The 24,584-nt window shown below is 45.3% G+C and overlaps 2 protein-coding genes across 3 annotated transcripts in view; one reads left to right on the forward strand and one right to left on the reverse strand.

Annotated features, from left to right (window-relative positions):
- Positions 1-24,584, forward strand: part of wnk4b (WNK lysine deficient protein kinase 4b) — a 166,567-nt gene that overhangs the window by 11,548 nt on the left and 130,435 nt on the right. The window lies entirely within an intron of this gene.
- LOC132899923 (uncharacterized) lies at positions 4,534-5,829 on the reverse strand. Its single transcript, XM_060941973.1, has 2 exons — positions 4,937-5,829; positions 4,534-4,723 (listed from the first exon to the last, which is right to left on the reverse strand). Exons 1-2 carry the CDS (start codon positions 5,555-5,557, stop codon positions 4,685-4,687), a joined length of 660 nt encoding a protein of 219 aa, XP_060797956.1. The 5' UTR covers positions 5,558-5,829; the 3' UTR covers positions 4,534-4,684.

The raw sequence follows: 24,584 nt of genomic DNA on the forward strand, positions 1-24,584 counted from the left end.
GTTTGGGGTCCAATCTGTATGATTCACAGATTAATACCTTCCACCATTTCAAAACACTGAGAGCCAAATGAAAGGAAACTTAATGAGATTTCTCGACATCTCGTTCCTGAGGTAACGAGAGACGTCAACCATCCTGTTTTGGGAAATGGTGTAAATTTACACATGGTGGACGGGACGTTTCTGCTTGTCTGTACGTCTGACTGTGATGAAGATCAGACCACAGTTGATGAGTAACCAAAGAAAAATCGCTGGTAATCCCAAAGGGTTCGCAAACTATTTCTTGCAATGGGAGCTATCTGACTGTCTTTTAGCAAATCAGTAAACAAACAAACAAACAAACAAACAAACAAAATCATTTACGCAATAACAGCAATGTTGCCTCTTTTTGGCTTCAAACCATTTTTTATATTTGTTTCAAAACACACTTTGTTTTCAAATGTCAAATCTACACGTATGAACATTGTTTATACCTGTAACACAACAGCCACACAACATCCTTCAGAGACAGCCGCGCAACATCCTTCAGAGACAGCCACACAACATCCTTCAGAGACAGCCGCACAATATCCCTCAGAGACAGCCGCCCAATATCCCTCAGAGACAGCCGCACAATATCCCTCAGAGACAGCCACACACATCCCTCAGAGACAGCCACACAACATCCTTCAGAGACAGCCGCACAACATCCTTCAGAGACAGCCACACACATCCCTCAGAGACAGCCACACAACATCCCTCAGAGGCAGCCGCACAACATCCCTCAGAGACAGCCACACACATCCCTCAGAGACAGCCGCACAACATCCCTCAGAGACAGCCACACAACATCCTTCAGAGACAGCCGCACAACATCCCTCAGAGACAGCCACACACATCCCTCAGAGACAGCCGCACAACATCCCTCAGAGACAGCCGCACAACATCCCTCAGAGACAGCCGCACACATCCCTCAGAGACAGCCGCACACATCCCTCAGAGACAGCCACACACATCCCTCAGAGACAGCCACACAACATCCTTCAGAGACAGCCGCACAACATCCTTCAGAGACAGCCGCACAACATCCCTCAGAGACAGCCACACACATCCCTCAGAGACAGCCGCACAACATCCCTCAGAGACAGCCACACAACATCCTTCAGAGACAGCCACACAACATCCTTCAGAGACAGCCGCACAACATCCCTCAGAGACAGCCGCACAACATCCCTCAGAGACAGCCGCACAACATCCCTCAGAGACAGCCGCACAACATCCCTCAGAGACAGCCGCACACATCCCTCAGAGACAGCCGCACACATCCCTCAGAGACAGCCACACACATCCCTCAGAGACAGCCACACACATCCCTCAGAGACAGCCACACAACATCCTTCAGAGACAGCCGCACAACATCCTTCAGAGACAGCCGCACAACATCCCTCAGAGACAGCCACACACATCCCTCAGAGACAGCCGCACAACATCCCTCAGAGACAGCCACACAACATCCTTCAGAGACAGCCGCACAACATCCCTCAGAGACAGCCGCACAACATCCCTCAGAGACAGCCGCACAACATCCCTCAGAGACAGCCGCACAACATCCCTCAGAGACAGCCGCACAACATCCCTCAGAGACAGCCGCACACATCCCTCAGAGACAGCCGCACACATCCCTCAGAGACAGCCGCCCACATCCCTCAGAGACAGCCACACACATCCCTCAGAGACAGCCACACACATCCCTCAGAGACAACCACACAACATCCCTCAGAGACAGCCGCACAACATCCCTCAGAGACAGCCGCACAACATCCCTCAGAGACAGCCGCCCACATCCCTCAGAGACAGCCGCACAACATCCCTCAGAGACAGCCGCCCACATCCCTCAGAGACAGCCACACACATCCCTCAGAGACAGCCGCGCAACATCCTTCAGAGACAGCCATGCAACATCCCTCAGAGACAGCCAGAGAGGCAGCCGCACAACATCCCTCAGAGGCAGCCGCACAACATCCCTCAGAGGCAGCCGCGCAACATCCCTCAGAGACAGCCACGCAACATCCCTCAGAGACAGCCAGAGAGACAGCCACACAACATCCCTCAGAGACAGCCGCACAACATCCGTCAGAGACAGCCGCGCAACATCCCTCAGAGACAGCCGCGCAACATCCCTCAGAGACAGCCGGGCAACATCCCTCAGAGACAGCCGGGCAACATCCCTCAGAGACAGCCACACAACATCCTTCAGAGACAGCCGCACAACATTCCTCAGAGACAGCCGCACAACATCCCTCAGAGACAGCCGCGCAACATCCCTCAGAGACAGCCGGGCAACATCCCTCAGAGACAGCCGGGCAACATCCCTCAGAGACAGCCACACAACATCCTTCAGAGACAGCCGCACAACATTCCTCAGAGACAGCCGCACAACATCCTTCAGAGACAGCCGCACAACATCCCTCAGAGACAGCCGCACAACATCCCTCAGAGACAGCCGCCCAACATCCCTCAGAGACAGCCCCACAACATCCCTCAGAGACAGCCGCCCAACATCCCTCAGAGACAGCCGCCCAACATCCCTCAGAGACAGCCGCCCAACATCCCTCAGAGACAGCCGCCCAACATCCCTCAGAGACAGCCGCCCAACATCCCTCAGAGACAGCCGCCCAACATCCCTCAGAGACAGCCGCCCAACATCCCTCAGAGACAGCCGCCCAACATCCCTCAGAGACAGCCGCCCAACATCCCTCAGAGACAGCCGCACAACATCCTTCAGAGACAGCCTCCCAACATCCCTCAGAGACAGCCACGCAACATCCTTCAGAGACAGCCGCACAACATCCTTCAGAGACAGCCGCCCAACATCCCTCAAAGACAGCCGCACAACATCCCTCAGAGACAGCCGCACACATCCCTCAGAGACAGCCACACAACATCCCTCAGAGACAGCCGCACAACATCCCTCAGAGACAGCCAGAGAGACAGCTGCACAACATCCCTCAGAGGCAGCCGCACAACATCCCTCAGAGACAGCCGCACAACATCCTTCAGAGACAGCCGCACAACATCCCTCAGAGACAGCCAGAGAGACAGCCGCACAACACCCCTCAGAGACAGCCGCACAACACCCCTCAGAGACAGCCGCACCACACGCCTCAGGGAGACCTTCACACCACACCTCACAGAAATCGGCAAAAGGCAAGCAACCATTGTCGCACGTACACTTGCAGCCCTCATTCTTTCTGGGACTGTTCTCCTCGTGTTCCTCCTGACTGTCACTGCTGCAACCGCTTTCCATCCTGCTCCTACTGTTCACTAGCCTGGGCCCGCCCATCCTAAGCGTGATGCAACACGAGGGCCTGTTGCGAGCTTAGTCTGGCCAGGCAAGCTATCTACAGCTCTTCCAAGCTCCCGAAAAATCAGGAACCAATCAACTTTGAGCATCTCCAACGGCCCTGGGTAGAGGCGTGTTCAAGGCAGTGACGTAGTAGAACTGCGACCGGAAGCCATAGATTGTTTACAGAATCTATGCCGGAAGCGCTTCATTCACGCTTCCGCATCTATTACGCATAGATGCTGTATTGAAAGCATTCAACGGGAAGTTCTCATTGGAAACGGAGCAAAGAGCAGCCCTGGAGGTATTTATTGAAAGGAAGGATGTTTTCGCCTTGCTCCCGACCGGCTTCGGTAAGAGTTTAATCTACCAGTTAGCCCCGTCGCGTCACATACGTCAGAGGAAAGAGTGATGTGATTGGTTTAAGCTTCATCACAGCCTTTTCTGGCTTTGACCAGTAGCAAACTGAGGCATTTCAGGGAGGCGGGTCAACCACGGGCTCTGGGAAACGGTTGGGCTTAATATCTTGGCCAGACCAATAGCTCGGAGAGCTTTGCAGTCGCGTTAGCCAGGCTAACTGTTCACCACAGCGCAGCTCCAACTGCGGCACAGACGCAAAGCACCAAAGTTTTACACTAATGCTCTCGTTCTGCTTCCTTTTACACAAGTCAGTGGGTGTGGCTGCGTCCCATTATGGCGGTTTGTGTCATCTGACATTCTGATTGTCAACTCATCAGATCCTCTTAGTTCAAGTGAAAGTAGAGCAGATGGAGAGCAAATGAAATCAGTACTAAGAGCCAAATGAAACAAAACTTAATGAGATCTCTCGACATCTCATTCCTGAGTTGCTGAGAAATGTCATCCATCCTGTTTTGTGAAATGGTGGAAATGTACAAATGGTGGACGGGACGTTTCTGCGCTCACACGACTCTGCATCGAGGCAGAAGTCAGAAGTTTGGCAGCGTCAATGTCGAGTTCGTTTGTGTGTTATGATTGTGTTTGTCTGTAATTCTGACTGTGATGAAGATCAGACCACAGTTGATGAGTAACCAAAGAAAAATCGCTGGTAATTCCAAAGGGTTCGCAAACTATTTCTTGCAACTGGAGATATCTGTCTGTCTTGTTTAGCAAACAAACAAACAAACAAACAAACAAACAAAATCATTTACCCAATAACAGCAATGTTGCCTCTTTTTGGCTTCAAACCATTTTTTATATTTGTTTCAAAACACTTTATTTTCAAATGTCAAATCTACACGTATGAACATTGTTTATGTTTTTCCAGAAATATACAATTCCAGGTTAATTGTGAGAATAATAATCCGTGTCCCGAGGAGAGCTGATCTTAATGAGAGGTGAGAGGAGTCAGTTAGGTGATGTCACAGTTGCAGTCACATCCTCCACCTGGAAACAAACAAACAAATAAACACACACAGTCAGGTAAAACCAGCTCAGAGAATAAAAAAGTTTTTCTAATGTTGAACCGATTTCAAAACCAGGCGCTGCACCTCAGATGTTTATAAACGATCAACGTGGTGAACAGAGACGTTAAATCGTAAACGTGACATGAGGTTACGCGTGGGATTGATGGGTAATGAAGGAGACGAAGGTACTTACACTCAGAAGACAGCACTGAACACACATAAGTAGAAGACCCATCAGATCGAACCTCTCAAGACCCGCCAAAAAGAGCCAGGCACCCTTCAGAGACAGCCAGGCACACTTCAAGGAGAACCTCACAACATCCTTCAGAGACAGCTGCACAACATCCCTCAGAGACAGCCGCGCAACATCCCTCAGAGACAGCTGCGCAACATCCCTCAGAGACAGCCGCGCAACATCCCTCAGAGACAGCCGCGCAACATCCCTCAGAGACAGCCGCGCAACATCCCTCAGAGACAGCCGCGCAACATCCCTCAGAGACAGCCGCGCAACATCCCTCAGAGACAGCCGCGCAACATCCCTCAGAGACAGCCGCGCAACATCCCTCAGAGACAGCCGCGCAACATCCCTCAGAGACAGCCGCGCAACATCCCTCAGAGACAGCCGCGTAACATCCCTCAGAGACAGCCGCGTAACATCCCCCAGAGACAGCCGCGCAACATCCCTCAGAGACAGCCGCACCACGCGCCTCAGGGAGACTGTCAGAACACCCCTCACAGAGACCTTCACAACACACCTCACAGAAATCGGCAAAAGGCAAGCAACCATTGTCGCACGTACACTTGCAGCCCTCATTCTTTCTGGGACTGTTCTCCTCGTGTTCCTCCTGACTGTCACTGCTGCAACCGCTTTCCATCCTGCTCCTACTGTTCACCACAGCGCAGCTCCAACAGCTCCAACAGCACAGACGCAAAGCACCAAAGTTTTACACTAATGCTCTCGTTCTGCTTCCTTTTACACAAGTCAGTGGGTGTGGCTGCGTCCCATTATGGCGGTTTGTGTCATCTGACATTCTGATTGTCAACTCATCAGATCCTCTTAGTTCAAGTGAAAGTAGAGCAGATGGAGAGCAAATGAAATGACTTCTCTACTTCTCCATGTAGAAATAAACAAAGGTAATCAGGTAAAACCAGCTCAGAGAATAAAAAAAGTTGTTCCTTATCGTGGTGAACCGACTTCAAAACCAGGCGCTGCACCTTAGACATGTATAAACATGAGATGTATTTCACTGAAAATAGTACAAAGACAACATATCAAATGTTGAAACTGAGAAATTTTATTGTTTTTTGAAAAATATCTGCTCATTTTGAATTTGATGTCAGCAACAAGTTTCAAAAAAGTTGGGACGGGGCAACAAAAGACTGAAAATGTTGTGTAATGCTAAAAAAAAAACAAAAAAAAACCCAACCTAATTAGGTTAATTGTCACCAGGTCAGTAAGATGATTGGGTATAAAAAGAGCATCCCAGAGAGGCGGAGTCTCTCAGAAGTAAAGACGGGACGGGGTTCACTGCTCTGTGAAAGACTGCATGAGCAAACAGTGCAACAATTTAAGAATAACGTTCCTCAATATAAAACTGCAAAGAATTCTGGAATCACATCATCTGTGGTGCAAAATATCATTAAAAGATTCAGAGAATCTGGAGAAATCTCTGTATGCAAGAGACAAGGCTGAAAACTGACATTGGATGCCTGTGATCTTCAGGCCCTCAGGAGACACTGCATTAAAAGCAGACACGTGTCTGTAGTGGAAATCACTGTATGGGCTCAGGAACACTTCAGAAAACCATCGTCTGTGAAAACACTTCATTACTGCATCCACAAATGCAAGTTAAAACCAGATATAAACAATATCCAGAAACACCGCCACCTCCTCTGGGCCCGAGATCTTTTACGATGGACTGAGGCGAAGTGGAAAACTGTCCTGAGGTCTGACGAATCAAAAGTAGAAATTCTTTTTAGAAATCATGGACACCACGTCCTCCAGGCTAAAGAGGAGAGGGACCATCCAGCTTGTTATCAGTGCACAGTTCAAAAGCCAGCATCTGTGATGGTACGTATGAGGACTGCTTTAAACAGACAGACTGGGACTTATTTGAACACCAGGAGCTGGAGACATTCACAGGAATGGTGCTGGACTATATCAAGTTCTGCATCGGGAATGTGACGGTGGATAAAAACATCGGGGTTTTCCCAAACCAGAAACCCTGGATGACCAGCCAGGTCCGCTCACTCCTCAGGGCTCACGACGCTGCCTTCAGGTCAGGTGGCAGAGCTCTGTACAGAGCCGCTCGAGCTGATCTGAAAAGAGGAATAAATAACGCCAAGGCGGACCATAGGCTGCATATAGAGTCCCACCTGTCCAGCAACAACACTCGGGAGGTGTGGCAGGGCAAACAAGACATCACAAACTTCAGAGACTGTGATGCGTCAACAGGAGACTGGAGTGCGCCGCTGGCAGAGGAATTAAATTGCTTCTTTGCTCGCTTTGATACATCTCAGCAGCACTCACCTGCTCCAACCCTGCCCCCACCACCACACAGTTCCTACACCACTCCATTCACTGTACAGGAGCACGATGTCAGATGGGTGCTCCTGGCAGTGAACCCCAAGAAAGCTGCCGGCCCAGATGGTGTACCTGGTAAGGTGCTCAGAGCGTGCACCCACCAGCTCGCCCCTACCTTCACCAGAATCTTCAACCTATCCCTGGCTCAGGTAGTCATCCCGCCCTGCCTAAAATCTGCAACAATAATCCCGGTGCTGAAGAAGTCTCCTGTCACCAGCCTGAATGATTACTGTCCCGTGGCCCTCACCCCGGTAATCACGAAGTGCTTCGAGAGACTAGTTCTTCAGCACATTAAGGACCACCTCCCCCCAGACTTTGACCCCTACCAGTTCGCATATCGCGCGAACAGATCCACAGAGGAAGCCATCACCATAGCTCTCCACTCTGCGCTGAACCACCTGGAGCAGCAGCAGAGCTACGTCCGCATACTCTTTGTGGATTACAGTTCAGCTTTTAACACAATAATCCCGGACATCCTCATCAGAAAACTGGACACTCTCGGCCTCCCCCCTCTCACATGTGCCTGGATAAAGCACTTTCTTACCAACCAGCCCCAGACTGTGAGACTTGGCCCTCACTTCTCCTCCACCTGCACATTGAGCACCCGCTCTCCACAGGGCTGTGTGCTGAGCCCCCTCCTATATACTGCCTCTACACCCACGACTGTAGTTCGACCCATAACAACAACCTCGTCGTCAAGTTTGCTGATGACATCACAGTGGTCAGACTCATCTCAAAGGGAGACGAGGCAGCCTACAGAGAGGAGGTCCTGAAGTTGGCAGCCTGGTGTTCAGAGAATAACCTCGCTCTGAACACCAGGAAAACCAAAGAGCTCATTGTTGACTTCAGGAAGCACAGCACCGACCTAGCCCCCCTTTACATCAATAACGAGTATGTGGAGAGGGTCCACACCTTCTGGTTTCTCTGTCTCCTCATCTCCGCCGACATCTCCTGGCCAGAGAACATTACAGCAGTCATTAAGAAGGCTCAGCAGCGGCTACACTTCCTGAGAGTCCTCAGGAAGCACAACCTAGACTCCAGCCTGCTGCTGACCTTCTACTGCTCATCCATCGAGAGCCTGCTGACATACTGTATCACAGTATGGTAGAGCAGCTGCACTGCTGCAGACAGGGAGAGGCTCCAGAGAGTAGTAAAGGCAGTACAGAAGATCATCGGCTGCCCTCTCCCCTCCTTGATGGACATTTACACCTCCCGCTGCCTTAGCAGAGCTAAGAACATTATCAAGGACAGCTCCCACCCTGGCTCCCACCCTGTTTGACCTGTTGCCCTCAGGGAGGCGCTACAGGTGCATCAGGACAAAAACAAATAGATTCAAAAACAGCTTCTTTCCAAAAGCCATAACCACCCTGAACTTGAATATGCTCTGACTTTATAGTCTAACCCCCCGTGCAATACTTTATAATGTGCAATAATTTTATTTTATAATGTGACTCTCTTCGTGCAATAATTTACAATGTGCAATACTTTTATAATATTACTCTCTCTGTGCAATACTTTATAATGTGCAATACCTCACTCCATAATGTGAAACACAACACATACGCCTCAGGACTGTGCACCTTACACCCTCACTTTGTTTTTGTTTTTTTCCTTTTTTCTCTACACACTGTTTGCACTGTTATTGGAGTTGCTTTTAATCTCATTGTACATGGGTATAGTGACAATAAAGGCATTCTATTCTATTCTATTCTATTCTATTCTATTCTATTCTATTCTATTCTATTCATTAGTGCACATAACATGGGTAGCTTGTACATCTGGGAAGGCCTGATTAATGCTGAATGATATCTACCCGTTTCAGAGCAATATGCTGCCATCCAGAGAAAAATCTTTTTCAGGGAAGGCCTTCCTTCTTTCAGCAAGACAAAGTCTCTTTCTGCACATATTAAAACTGCATGGCTCCATAGTAAAAGAGTCAGGGTGCTAAACTGGCCTGCTGTAGTCCAGACCTGTCTCCGATTTAAAACATTTGCCGCATTATGAAGTGCAAAATATGACAAAGGAGACCCCGAACTGTTGAGCAACTGAAATTGTATATCAGGCAAGAATGGGATAACATTTCTCTTTCAGAACTACAGCAATTGGTCTCCTCAGTTCCCAAACATTTACAGAGCATTGTTAAAAGTAGAGGTGATGCAACTCAGTGGTAAACATAATAATAATAATAATAATAATAGGTTCAATTTATATAGCGCCTTTCTAAAAACCCAAGGACGCTTTACAATTATAGACAGGGGAAAAAAAAAGTCCACCAAATAGGGGTCAGGATGTAATTCCAGTGGTGTAGCAACCACAGTCCCACCAAAAGGCGCACAAAAACAAGTCCCACACCACCAGCACAGCCACTGTGATGCCGCTAGCAACATCGCTCGAACACCACGCCATGGATCCACAAAGCGAGCACAGAAGCACCGCCACACAGAGCGCTGGTATGTCCCAAACCACCTGCACAGCCGCCGCGACGACACCGAGCAACATCGCTCGGAACATCACTCCAAGCATTAAAGCACAGAGCGCTGGACAACCATGATGTTAAAATGAGCAATGAGCTCACTGCAGTCCATAGCTGGGAGCACAGACATCACCCACAGCGAACCAAGGCCTGGAGGGAATCAACGCCCAAAACTGGGTCCGGAGCTACACCACAACCGGCGGACAAAACACTCAAACAAACATCAAACTACACAAACACACAGAAAAAAGAAAAAAAGTAAAAATAAAAAAAAGGAGAGAAAATAAAAAAGGTCTGGTGAGAAGCGGCAGCCAGAATGCACACTATGAACTCTCAACCGGAAACGGAAATGAAAAAAAAAAAAAACATGCCCCTGTCCCAACTTTTATGAAATGTGTTCCTGACATCAAATTCAAAGTGAGCATATATTTTTCAAAAAAAACCAATAAAATTTCTCAGTTTCAACATTTGACATGTTGTACTATTTTCAATTAAATATAGGGTTTCCATGATTTGCAAATTATTGCATTATGTTTTGATTTACAGTTTACACAGCGTCCCAACTTTTTTGGAACTGGGGTTGTAAATGTGACGTGAGGTTACACGTGTGATTGATGTTTAATGATGGAGACGATGGTACTTGCACTCAGCAGACAGCACTGAAGACAAACAGGTACAGCACACATCACAGAGATCCTCAAAAGAGCAGCACACATCATGGGGATCCTCAAAAGAGCAGCACATGGCGTGGCACGTACACACACAGTCCCTATTCTTTCTGGGTTTGTTCTCCTCGTGTTCCTCCTGAGTGTTACTGCTGCACCAGCTTCCCATCCTGCTCCTACTGTTCACCACAGCGCAGCTCCGACTGCAGCACAGATGCAAAGCACCAAAGTTTTACACTAATGCTCTTGTTCTGCTTCCTTTTACACAAATCAGTGGGTGGGGCTCCATCCCGTTATGGCGGTTTGTGTCATCTGACATTCTGATTGTCAACCCACCAGTTCCTCTTAGTTCAAGTGAAAGTAAAACAGATGGAGAGCAAATGAAATGACTACTTATGGAGAAGGTCTGGTGTGGTTCATTCACCTAGTGTATAAAAAAATTGGATTCAACAACAACATTAACAACAACAACAACAAGTAGAAGGGCACTCAGGAGAGTGTAAACCTCTGCCAAACCACAGATTTGAATTTGCGTCAAAATTTAATCAATTGTTCCTCGGCCCATGGCCCAACTTTCTTCCAAATTTCCGCAAAATCTGTTCATGTTACATTGGGAACAAACAAATGGGGACAAAAATATAACCTCCTCCAACAAAGTTAGCAGAGCTAACAGCAACAACAACAACAACAACGGCACTACTAACAATAATGTAACATTCATCTCATCTCATTATCTCTAGCCGCTTTATCCTTCTACAGGGTCGCAGGCAAGCTGGAGCCTATCCCAGCTGACTACGGGCGAAAGGCGGGGTACACCCTGGACAAGTCGCCAGGTCATCACAGGGCTGACACATAGACACAGACAACCATTCACACTCACATTCACACCTACGGTCAATTTAGAGTCACCAGTTAACCTAACCTGCATGTCTTTGGACTGTGGGGGAAACCGGAGCACCCGGAGGAAACCCACGCGGACACGGGGAGAACATGCAAACTCCGCACAGAAAGGCCCTCGCCGGCCCCGGGGCTCGAACCCAGGACCTTCTTGCTGTGAGGCGACAGTGCTAACCACTACACCACCGTGCCGCCATAATGTAACATAAATAGCTAAATTTTCTCAATAACATCAATGTTGCTTCTTGCTTTGTGGCAAATCCATGTACGAAGGCGGGGTTGTGAAATAAGCAATGGTCACGCAAGGCACAAACAGAAGAAAAGACAAAAAGTGGAGTCCAAATACACAAAACAAAGTCAAAACCAGAAAGGCAATACACAGATATAAGGCTTGGTAATGTTAGACACTTTGTACAGCGCATATACTTCACCAAGTCTATGTGTTTAGAGAGTGTTTATAAGCATGCGCTGTGATTGCATTCTAATCCGGAACAGGTGCATGGTAATTAGTCCTAATGGTGCTGTGCATGCATGCTGCGAGCTCCGAGAGCCAAAACACATGGACGTGATGTTGTTTTGAAGACTCCGACTCATTGTCATTAAAGGCAGCGGGTCATGAACTTAGTTTGTTGTGTGAAAGTTCGTAGTAAAAGAGTTCATTATAGTGGGATTGCAGTGTATTTATTAGTTCACATGACCACAGGCTGGTGAGCTACTGCCATCACATGGTGTCCATCGTCCATCCGTCCGTCTGTCCACAATTGATCTGCCTGAGTTTTCACTGGATTTTGATTCTGATTGTTTTATTTGGAAGATGTAATCAGTCTGCACAAAAGTTACTCCCTGGTTTTGTGATTTCTCATTAACAAGTTGCGAATTAGGCTGGTTAATGAACTTTCAGGAAAATCGCTACTCCTACCTCAGTTTTCAATGGATTTTAATTCTGATTGTTTTGTTTGGAAGATCAAATTGTTTTCATGAAGAACAACTTACCGGTAGCTAATTATAAATGAGTCTGGTTTCTCATGATACGGCCGTGTGAGCTACTGCGCCGCTGACTCTCCGGTTATCTGTCTGATCGAGAGTTAATCTAATCTGGTGTTTTGTGATTGTATTAGCAGACAGATGTGTGTTATTGGCTCAATTAAACATCAGACTTATCCATCTGACTGACTGTTTGATTGGTTCCATCCATCATTCCATTATCTGTAGCCACTTATCCTGTGCAGGGTCGTGGGCAAGTTGGATCCTGTCCCAGCTGACTGTGGGTGAGAGGCGGGGTTCACCCTGGATAAGTCACCAGGTTATCACAGGGCTGACACACAGAGGCAAACAACCATTCACATTCACTTTAGAGCCAACAATTATCCTAACCTGCATGTCTTTGGACTGTGGGGGAAACCGGAGCACCCGGAGGAAACCCACGCAGACATGCAGAACATGCAAAGTCCACACAGAAAGACCCCTATTGGCTGCTGGGCTCGAACCCAGAACCTTCTTGCTGTGAGGCGACCGTTCTAACCACTACACCACCGTGCCGCCTTGTTTGATTGGTCGATTTTATATAATTATTTTTATATACCAATAGGGCTGTGCGATATATCAAATATACTCAATATATCGCCGAAAATTCTGTGTGAGATACATAAAATTATTATATCGTAACTATCGAGTATTTTATGGTCATCTGCCAACTTGCATTTGTTTTGTGTTTGTTGCGTTTGTTTAAAAGATTTTCCGGTGGTTTTCTCCCTGTCCCTCAGGCAGTAACGTGAGAGACTGCCTAAGGGTGAAAAAAACAATAACGTCACGCACTCGCCAACCAATCCCGGGCGACATCTAGGTGCTGAAAGGAACTTGCGGGAAGATTTTCTAGTTTCAGTTTACAGCGCTGTTCGTGCAATCACTGGTGTTGTATAGGCTACCGTGTAAGCTCTGTCAATTTCAGCGACAAATTAAAAATGGAAGCGAACGAATTGGTTCCTAAAAGAACTCGTAAGGGGTCAGTCATCTGGCATTTTTTTGGATATCGCGAGGAGGACGTGGAACAGCAAATGCCAATTTGTAAAGTGTGCAAAAAAACTATCACAAAAGGCAGCAGCACTACAAATATGTTCCATCACCTGAAAACTCACCCGGTACAGCATGAAGAGTCTCTTAAACTCCGAACTACTTGCCCACGAGTTAAAACTAAAATCAATTGTGATTAATCACTAACATGAAAATTTAAAACGTGTTGTTGAAAACCACCTGTAAAGCAGTGGTGGCTGGTAGTCTTTCAAACAGGGGAGGCTGGTCGGTTACGATATTTCCAGATTTTAAAAGAAAAAACATCAGTTTTGCCCATACTCTTGCCTCTGATCTGGCTGATTGTTGGCAGCGTCACAAACTGTGAAATAACAGGTTCTTTTGGCCCATTAGCCTACTGTCCAATATACATGATGGTGGTGTTGGGGGGGGTATATTTTAATATTTTATATTTTAAAATTGTGGCATGTTGTTTAAAAATTGATCATTATTGAAAGCAGCTCTTTGTCAGGAACCTCAGCAGTAACAGCAGAGTGTTCTGGAATAGGCACAAGCACTGACCTTTATTTTACTTATTTTGACTGAGAAATGTTTTATTGGCAATTTTGATAACCCTTCACTTTTAATCCAGGTCTGTAGTGTGAAATGTTCTCGGCTGTGTTTTTGTTTAAAAATGTTTTCCAAATTGTAGCTGTGTTTAATTCATATCCAGAGAAATATATATTCCAATATAATATACTCAGCATAAACATTTTAAATAGATTCTATATTTTTGGTCCATCCATGACATATTACTAAAGTAGCCTATTTACTGTTGTTGATGTGGGTCACTTGCTGTTAGCCAATTCACTTTCTCGTACCAGGAGAGCTGAAAGGAACGAGTGTTATTCCCTACCTTTTTCAGCAAGTCAATTAGAGGTGTTGGTCTACCCTGCTCTTTAATTTTAATCTTTTCCTCGAAAGGAAGACTGGCAAACGGCTTCGCCAAAATTAAATCAGCAATGCTTGGCATCCGTGCGCAGCTTTCTTGCTAGCTGACTAGCCCCCTCAAGTTCAAGTTCAGTCACTCAAATAAACGACATTTCTGGAACTAAGATAGCAAACTTGACAACACTATATTTACACTTTATTTACAATGAAAATATATACAAACTAAAAAAGCTGGTAGAAACTGTATGTAATGAATGAAATCGAAATGTAAGCTGATCTCTTACAATACACCACAGCACTTGCGAATCCGCATGGGACTGAACTGAAATTCACAGCTGCCTGTCTATAGTTGAAACGAGCTGTCAATCAAAGAAAATATCCGGCCGCTTTCACCAATCACCAGTCTCCTCGCGGAAACTGCCATGTCCCTCCCACTGTGATGCTTGGAGTCCGTGGGAGTCCGTGGGCGGGCGTTTTCGCAGTATTTGTCCAATAATCGTCTTGCATTTTGAGACTGAAAAGCGCAGAGCTCCCAAATGCCATTGAAGTCCACTGAGGCTGGGCTGCATCGCGCTGTCACGAGGGGGAAAAACTCACGCACACATTAAAGTTATAAGGGAATGATTTCGCACTGTAGTTGGGTTGAGCACATATATTTCTATGATTCTGGATCTGAAATAGCAATGTTATAAGGTCGGCTATAACATAAGCCTAGCGCAATTCATCCTACACGATGTTCGTCATTTTTAGAGGAGGCTGAGCCTCCCTCGTTGTCTTAGAGCAATCACCCGTGCTGTAAAGTTAACCAAGAATGTTATTTAATCTGCAGGGATTGTGGTGAAAACAGTAAAGAGCAAAAGTTAGATTTCATGGGGTCCTTTAGAGGAGATTTAAATATATCAAGATATATATCGTATATCGTGAAATGGAGAAAATGTATCGGGATATTCATTTTTTCCCATATCGCACAGCCCTATATACCAAATTTATTCATTTGTATGCTTTAAAAAGCTGTAACTCTGTAAGGGGTAAGTTTATTTATTTATAAGATAAATATGTAGCTATTTATTCAAATTTACTTTATTGTTTATGTACTGTATGTTGTATATTTATAAAGAAACAAACGAGACTGTAGATGATGGCGTAGCTCACTCCAACCCCGTCTAGTCCAGAAGGAACGATCTAAAGCGGGCCACATTGCGCAATCAATGTTGCAAGCTATATACATTATATACAAGCTATATATAGAAGCGATATCCACCCTAGGAATACCGATCTATTTACCAGAAAGAATCCAAAACGGCGAGGAATTGACCTTTTTGTTGAAGTGCTCATTAAGGCTTAATTAGTCCATAACTTCATTAATAATTGTAATGAAGCAAATCTGGGTAGAAGTCATATGCACCCGAGGGACCCCTACCTTCATGAGAGAAAAAAAATCAAAATCGGTGAAGAATTGACGGAGAAGAAGCGATTTTTGTGAAATGTGGACGATGACGGACAACACATGATGGCATGAACTCATCACCTGTCGGTCAGATGAGCTAATAATAAATCAATATGTTGTGGTTCTTCAGTAAAGCTAACTTTTATTTATTGAAATAAATAACTTTGATATATATACAAATAATGTATAATATAGGTCAAATATACCGTAAATCATTATGTTTATCTAATTAGAGCATTTATTTGTATGGTGGCACGGTGGTGTAGTGGTTAGCGCTGTCGCCTCACAGCAAGAAGGTCCGGGTTCGAGCAACCGTAGCCGGCGAGGGCCTTTCTGTGCGGAGTTTGCATGTTCTCCCCGTGTCCGCGTGGGTTTCCTCCGGGTGCTCCGGTTTCCCCCACAGTCCAAAGACATGCAGGTTAGGTTAACTGGTGACTCTAAATTGAGCGTAGGTGTGAATGTGAGTGTGAATGGTTGTCTGTGTCTATGTGTCAGCCCTGTGATGACCTGGCGACTTGTCCAGGGTGTACCCCGCCTTTCGCCCGTAGTCAGCTGGGATAGGCTCCAGCTCGCCTGCGACCCTGTAGAACAGGATAAAGCGGCTAGAGATAATGAGATGAGATGTTGTATTTGTCTCCATTTCGAAGACGGTACGTGTTCGTTCTGTATAATGTGTCCATATTCAGCTCCAGTTCGACTTGCTGCTGTTCGACAGTGTTTACTGGAGTGTATTACTCTCTCCCCAGTCTGCTTTCAGCCACATGAAGGTGTGTATTTAACAGGAATAAGAGGATAACAGGAGCAGCTGAGGCTGAGAATGCGGTCAGTGAGGTCACAGAGGTTAACCGGCATCCAGAACTGGAATAGTTTGACAGGAGGAGTTGGGGGAAAGTAACTATGACCACAGTTTCTCAGAGATTTTACTCCAATTGAAATGCACCAAAACAATAATTGCAACACCTTTTACGTTCTGTCAACCGAGGTGTAGAAATAACATCAGGTTTTGCTAATCCCATGTGAATGCACGCGCCTGTAAATGTCCTGTGGAAAAGGAGCTTTCCTGGACGTTTATGGGCAGCGTATAGAACCCGAGCCACTTCTTCTGTCATGTTTAATGCGCTCTCTGGATTTCGTCCAGCCTCCAAACGCCGCCTTGACACACTGATATCGCATGCAAACCTCCTGAAATGCAGCTTCCCTGACACGGTCGTTACACACCGTTTGTTCAAACTGTTTCTGAAAGCGAGATTCACCTCAAATTGATGATTAAATCAGGCACAAAGTTTCAACTCTTCTCCAGTTGCGTGCTTTCTTCCCTCTTTTTGGTGCCATGTTTCCTAGTTATGAGCAGCGGAAGATATGTTTTACACGTTTTCTGGGTGTCACAGCAGTGTGTAAATCAAATAGCCACTCCCAGCTCTGTCATTTATACCAAGATTTCATAACCCGTGCAAATCGTCCATAAATATTACAGACGCCGTGTGGTGAAATGACATTAACGACACCTCCTCGTGGAAAGCTAATCCCATCCGAATAGGGCTTTCATCTCAGAATGATGATGTAATATATCACAGCCAGAAAAACCCACGTTATTCCAGAACAAAACATCGATGCAGTCAGAGAAAGCAGTGTTTTGATGATGTTCTGAAAAAAATATGTCTTCAAAACCATGTACTGGAAAATAAATAAATGGAGGAACAACCATCATCTTTATTTATACAGCTCCTTTCATACAAAAGCGGTTCAGAGTGCTTTACAAAATGACAATTATACAAAATTAATGGCATATGTGTTGAAGGATTTAACATTTAATACAAGAAAAGTCTCATCTCATTATCTGTAGCCGCTTTATCCTGTTCTACAGGGTCGCAGGCGAGCTGGAGCCTATCCCAGCTGACTACGGGCGAAAGGCGGGGTACACCCTGGACAAGTCGCCAGGTCATCACAGGGCTGACACATAGACACAGACAACCATTCACACTCACATTCACACCTACGCTCAATTTAGAGTCACCAGTTAACCTAACCTGCATGTCTTTGGACTGTGGGGGAAACCGGAGCACCCGGAGGAAACCCACGCGGACACGGGGAGAACATGCAAACTCCACACAGAAAGGCCCTCGCCGGCCCCGGGGCTCGAACCCAGGACCTTCTTGCTGTGAGGCGACAGCGCTAACCACCACACCACCGTCCCGCCCTAATCTAATCAGCTAAATTAAAATGAAAAAGTACAAATAATGAATAATGTCATCCTGTGACTTGTACTCATGGAAGCTCATTTGCATAAAAATGAATATTTTAATGAGCAGATGAGCAGCTCTGCGCACAGGTCTCATCCACCTGACCTCATATAGTGAAAACAGATTCTTATATATAATCGGTTATATTACAAAAACATTTTAGAGTTCCAAACATTCGTTTTCCAGCACAAAATTAAATGTTTGTATTTGAGCAGTATATTCCATAAGAGAGCACTTTTCCGATTAAAAAAGAAAACATAATGAAGGCTGCTGGGTTTTGGTGTAAAATGAAGAAGCGAGTGTGACAGTCAAAGTGTCCAGAAGAACTGGGGCTGGTTCTGTAAGATGCTCAGGAAAACCTACAGATCATTTCCACATAAAACTGACCTCACTGGATCTCAGACTATGATTTTTTTTTTTTTTTAGGGTCGTCTCACACCAAATATTGACTTTGTTTCATTTATTATGGCTTACTGACTACTGTTTATAGTGTTTTTTTAATGTTGAAACATTTAATTTCATTATTTTTTAAGCCATTTTTGGTCGACAGCATTTCTTTACATGTGCATAAGACTTTTGCACTATATACACTACTGTTCAAAAGTTTGGGGTCACCCAGACAATTTTGTGTTTTCCATGAAAAGTCACACTTTTATTTCCCACCATAAGTTGTAAAATGAATAGAAAATATAGTCGAGACATTTTTCTGGCCATTTTGAGCATTTAATCGACCCCACAAATGTGATGCTCCAGAAACTCAATCTGCTCAAAGGAAGGTCAGTTTTATAGCTTCTCTAAAGAGCTCAACTGTTTTCAGCTGTGCTAACATGATTGTACAAGGGTTTTCTAATCATCCATTAGCCTTCTGAGGCAATGAGCAAACACATTGTACCATTAGAACACTGGAGTGAGAGTTGCTGGAAATGGGCCTCTATTGAGGTATTTCACTCACGTGACCAAGTCATGTGATGCTGCCATTTTGGACGGCACGGCTCGAATCAGTTTGAATGCGAGGAAGGCGACAAACGAAAAACATAAAAGAAAAAGGAGCGAGATGCAGAAAACACCTTCACTATCCAGCGACGTAGGGCATTTACAGGGCGAGCAGAGGGAGAGGTATTTGCAAAAATTGAGGTTAGCAGGCTTAGAGAACGACGTTTACCTGCTTCCACCAGGATTGTTCACTGACGTACGGAAGTACACGAAGCCCTCGTCTTTACCTAACTTCGGCCCACATGATCTGTATACCTATGTCGTTAAAAACCCATCGCCATACACAGGTATTGATCTGAAAGCGTATAAGAGTTTGGATGCCTACAAATATTTTGTGTCAGGCTGGGTAACATGCCTACATCAGCGGGTCGTCCCTGGAGCCGGTGGTCGCCATCTTATTACAGCTAAGGTTTGTTCACATTTTCATTTACTTTCGGTCCTCAGGATAAACAAAATGTTATTAAATGTCATTGAAATAACTTCTTAGTCTGTTGAGACATGGCCCGTTATAAATTTGCTGTTACCAGGCAATGACCAAGAACTAAATTATTAGGGTCGGTGTAGTTGTAGCAGTGTATTAGCAACTAGCTGTTAGCACTAGCTAATGTCAACAACATCGTAGCTGGTATGTTACTGTAGCAATGTTTACGTTCAGTCATTTGGATGACTCTTAAAACCTTTCAGTCTCAAGTTTTTCGTTTACTGGATTTACTAGTTTACTGAGCTAGCGCGCTCGGCCAAGCCGGGAGCCATCGCACGCTCGCCGGCCAAGCCGGGAGCCATCGCGCGCTCGCCGGCCAAGCCGGGAGCCATCGCGCGCTCGCCGGCCAAGCCGGGAGCCAGCGCGCGCTCGCCGGCCAAGCCGGGAGCCAGCGCGCGCTCGCCGGCCAAGCCGGGAGCCAGCGCGCGCTAGCTCAGTAAACTAGTAAATCCAGTAAAGGAAAAACTTGAGACTGAAAGGTTTTAACAGTCATCCAAATGACTGAACGTAAACATTGCTACAGTAACATACCAGCTACTGTTGTTGACATTAGCTAGCTTGCCGTCCAAAATGGTGGACACCGGGGCGTCATGTGACCCTGTGACGTCAGGTGAAATACCTCAATACACCTATGGAGATATTGCACCAAAAACCAGACATTTGCAGCTAGAATAGTCATTTACCACATTAGCAATGTATAGAGTGGATTTCTGATTAGTTTAAAGTGATCTTCATTGAAAAGAACAGTGCTTTTCTTTCAAAAATAAGGACATTTCAAAGTGACCCCAAACTTTCGAACGGTAGTGTATTCAACAAAGTTAAAGTCCTTCCCATGGCAGGACCTGGTCTTCCCAGCCAGCTTCCTGTCCCAGTACTAACCAGGCACTTAGCGCATTGGGCGGAGCTGATCTCGGTTTCTGTAGCCCTCGGCCTCTCGCCTATTACGTAGCTGGGGAGGAGTTCTGTATGTAAATGCAAAGTTTAATGAATTGAAGTTTGGACTAAGAACTTCCTGTACTGATTAAAACACCAAAATAAGCTTCCAGTGTGCATTTTTAAAGACGAGGGAAAATAGCAGTGGATTAGTGGGTTTTAACCATTAAAACTCCTCAGTGGAGTAAAACCTCAACTTTGAACCCCTGAGCTTCTTTGTAAGAGGATTTAGATGGCTTCCCCAAACACACACATACACACACACACACAGACACACACACAGACACTCAGCAATACACAATTAGGTCTGTACAGCAGACGCGCCACATAAACTCATTAAAAAACATGAGTAATTGTTGATATGGTGAGGTTTTCTGTAAGGAGACGTGTTTACATTTACAGAAGGAGTCTCCAAGTCTTCAGGGTCAGAGGTGAAGCTGTAACTTTAAGTTTTCCAACATCTTCGTGATGGAGGAGTTTACACTTCTTTAAGTGAGGGAGTGACTGTTTAAAGCTGCGATAACGTAAGTGAGAACAGGAAACCGCTTGTTTTACGGAGGTTCCATGACATTAAAGGAACAGTCCACCGTACTTCCATAATGAAATATGCTCTTATCTGAATTGAGACGAGCTGCTCCGTACCTCTCCGAGCTTTGCGCAACCTCCCAGTCAGTCAGACGCAGTCAGACGCGCTGTCACTCCTGTTAGCAATGTAGCTAGGCTCAGCATGGCCAATGGTATTTTTGGGGGCTGTAGTTAGATGCGACCAAACTCTTCCGCGTTTTTCCTGTTTACATAGGTTTATATGAGCAGTGATATGAAACAAGTTCAGTTACACAAATTGAAATGTAGCGATTTTCTATGCTATGGAAAGTCCGCACTATAATGACAGGCGTACTAACACCTTCTGCGTGCTTCGGCAGCGCACTGATACGGAGCTCAGATATCAATGCGCTGCCGAAGCGTGCAGAAGGTGCTAGTACGCCTGTCATTATAGCGAGGATGACCATACCCAATAACAGAGAAGATACAATGATGAATAAAAAAATGAAAGAAATATGATTTACACTTGCTATTGTCTTACATTCAGTTCACTATCTACAGTATATTTACAACCCCGATTCCAAAAAAGTTGGGACAAAGTACAAATTGTAAATAAAAACGGAATGCAATAATTTACAAATCTCAAAAACTGATATTGTATTCACAATAGAACATAGACAACATATCAAATGTCGAAAGTGAGACATTTTGAAATTTCATGTCAAACATTGGCTCATTTGAAATTTCATGACAGCAACACATCTCAAAAAAGTTGGGACAGGGGCAATAAGAGGCTGGAAAAGTTAAAGGTACAAAAAAGGAACAGCTGGAGGACCAAACTGCAACTCATTAGGTCAATTGGCAATAGGTCATTAACATGACTGGGTATAAAAAGAGCATCTTGGAGTGGCAGCAGCTCTCAGAAGTAAAGATGGGAAGAGGATCACCAATCCCCCTAATTCTGCGCCGACAAATAGTGGAGCAATATCAGAAAGGAGTTCGACAGTGTAAAATTGCAAAGAGTTTGAACATATCATCATCTACAGTGCATAATATCATCAAAAGATTCAGAGAATCTGGAAGAATCTCTGTGCGTAAGGGTCAAGGCCGGAAAACCATACTGGGTGCCCGTGATCTTCGGGCCCTTAGACGGCACTGCATCACATACAGGCATGCTTCTGTATTGGAAATCACAAAATGGGCTCAGGAATATTTCCAGAGAACATTATCTGTGAACACAATTCACCGTGCCATCCGCCGTTGCCAGCTAAAACTCTATAGTTCAAAGAAGAAGCCGTATCTAAACATGATCCAGAAGCGCAGACGTCTTCTCTGGGCCAAGGCTCATTTAAAATGGACTGTGGCAAAGTGGAAAACTGTTCTGTGGTCAGACGAATCAAAATTTGAAGTTCTTTATGGAAATCAGGGACGCCGTGTCATTCGGACTAAAGAGGAGAAGGACGACCCGAGTTGTTATCAGCGCTCAGTTCAGAAGCCTGCATCTCTGATGGTATGGGGTTGCATTAGTGCGTGTGGCATGGGCAGCTTACACATCTGGAAAGACACCATCAATGCTGAAAGGTATATCCAGGTTCTAGAGCAACATATGCTCCCATCCAGACGACGTCTCTTTCAGGGAAGACCTTGCATTTTCCAACATGACAATGCCAAACCACATACTGCATCAATTACAGCATCATGGCTGCGTAGAAGAAGGGTCCGGGTACTGAACTGGCCAGCCTGCAGTCCAGATCTTTCACCCATAGAAAACATTTGGCGCATCATAAAACGGAAGATACGACAAAAAAGACCTAAGACAGTTGAGCAACTAGAATCCTACATTAGACAAGAATGGGTTAACATTCCTATCCCTAAACTTGAGCAACTTGTCTCCTCAGTCCCCAGACGTTTACAGACTGTTGTAAAGAGAAAAGGGGATGTCTCACAGTGGGAAACATGGCCTTGTCCCAACTTTTTTGAGATGTGTTGTTGTCATGAAATTTAAAATCACCTAATTTTTCTCTTTAAATGATACATTTTCTCAGTTTAAACATTTGATATGTCATCTATGTTCTATTCTGAATAAAATATGGAATTTTGAAACTTCCACATCATTGCATTCCGTTTTTATTTACAATTTGTACTTTGTCCCAACTTTTTTGGAATTGGGGTTGTATTATAAATACAAACCCACATGTTACTTAATAAAACTCTTCACCTGATTGTGATGGCTCAAGCTTTTAAAGAGAAAAGCTGTATGACTACATTCATCTGTCTCATGACCACATGATTGACCATTTGGTCACAAACATCCCTTCGCTCTGATTTTGATTTCGCTCCCAAATTGTCCACTCACGCTGTAAAGATTTCACCCGTTCCTATTTATAAACCGTCGCAAACTTGCTGCCTGTACAGTGGATCTACATTCAAGCAGATAAGCAAATGAGGGTTCAACTGTGTCATTGTTTTGAGCAGCAACGTTCTTTCTCTCTTCCTGTTTTACAATCTCTGAGAACTCTGTTCTGGTGCTGCAGAGCTGTGCAATGAGCAACCATATTCCCAAGTGTGTAAATCACACCGACAACAAGGAAGTGGTCGTGTGAAAGAGTTACAGTGAGTTGTGGCTTCTGTCATCATCGCAGCTTCCCCAGATCACACACGCTTGATTACGCTGTCAGGAGTGGCGAGCTGAGGTGAAGTGAGGACCCAAGAGCAGACTCAGAAAACAGGCAGTGTAAAGAGAAAACTTCTTTAATGAAGTAGACGGCAGAAAGGTAAAGGTACAGTAGGGCTCAGGCAAAAGTCGGTAATCAAAAAACAGGCCAGGAGGTCAAAAACACAGAGGAGCAGGTAGACACGATCAACGAGCTGTAGCGAGGCGAGGAAAGTCTAAAAGAGACAGTCTGGCAAATGGAGTACAGTGGTGCTTGAAAGTTTGTGAACCCTTTAGAATTTTCTATATTTCTGCATAAATATGACCTAAAACATCATCAGATTTTCATACAAGTCCTAAAAGTAGATAAAGAGAACCCAGTTAAACAAATGAGACAAAAATATTATACTTGGTCATTTATTTATTGAGGAAAATGATCCAATATTACATATCTGTGAGTGGCAAAAGTATGTGAACCTTTGCTTTCAGTATCTGGTGTGACCCCCTTGTGCAGCAATAACTGCAACTAAACGTTTGCGGTAACTGTTGATCAGTCCTGCACACCGGCTTGGAGGAATTTTAGCCCGTTCCTCCGTACAGAACAGCTTCAACTCTGGGATGTTGGTGGGTTTCCTCACATGAACTGCTCGCTTCAGGTCCTTCCACAACATTTCCATTGGATTAAGGTCAGGACTTTGACTTGGCCATTCCAAAACATTAACTTTATTCTTCTTTAACCATTCTTTGATAGAGCGACTTCTGTGCTTAGGGTCGTTGTCTTGCTACATGACCCACCTTCTCTTGAGATTCAGTTCATGGACAGATGTCCTGACATTTTCCTTTAGAATTCGCTGGTATAATTCAGAATTCATTGTTCCATCAATGATGGCAAGCCGTCCTGGCCCAGATGCAGCAAAACAGGCCCAAACCATGATACTACCACCACCATGTTTCACAGATGGGATAAGGTTCTT

The sequence above is a fragment of the Neoarius graeffei genome, chromosome 16 (assembly GCF_027579695.1).
Source record: "Neoarius graeffei isolate fNeoGra1 chromosome 16, fNeoGra1.pri, whole genome shotgun sequence".
Classification (NCBI taxonomy): Eukaryota; Metazoa; Chordata; class Actinopteri; order Siluriformes; family Ariidae; genus Neoarius; species Neoarius graeffei.

Bases quoted from the DNA above. Each gene is read 5' to 3' on its own strand.
- LOC132899923 (XM_060941973.1), bottom strand. From the start codon at position 5,557: ATGAGGGCTGCAAGTGTACGTGCGACAATGGTTGCTTGCCTTTTGCCG. The intron at 4,724-4,936 runs GTAAGTACCTTC...GTTTGTTTCCAG, and splicing joins TTCAGTGCTGTCTTCTGAGT to GTGGAGGATGTGACTGCAAC.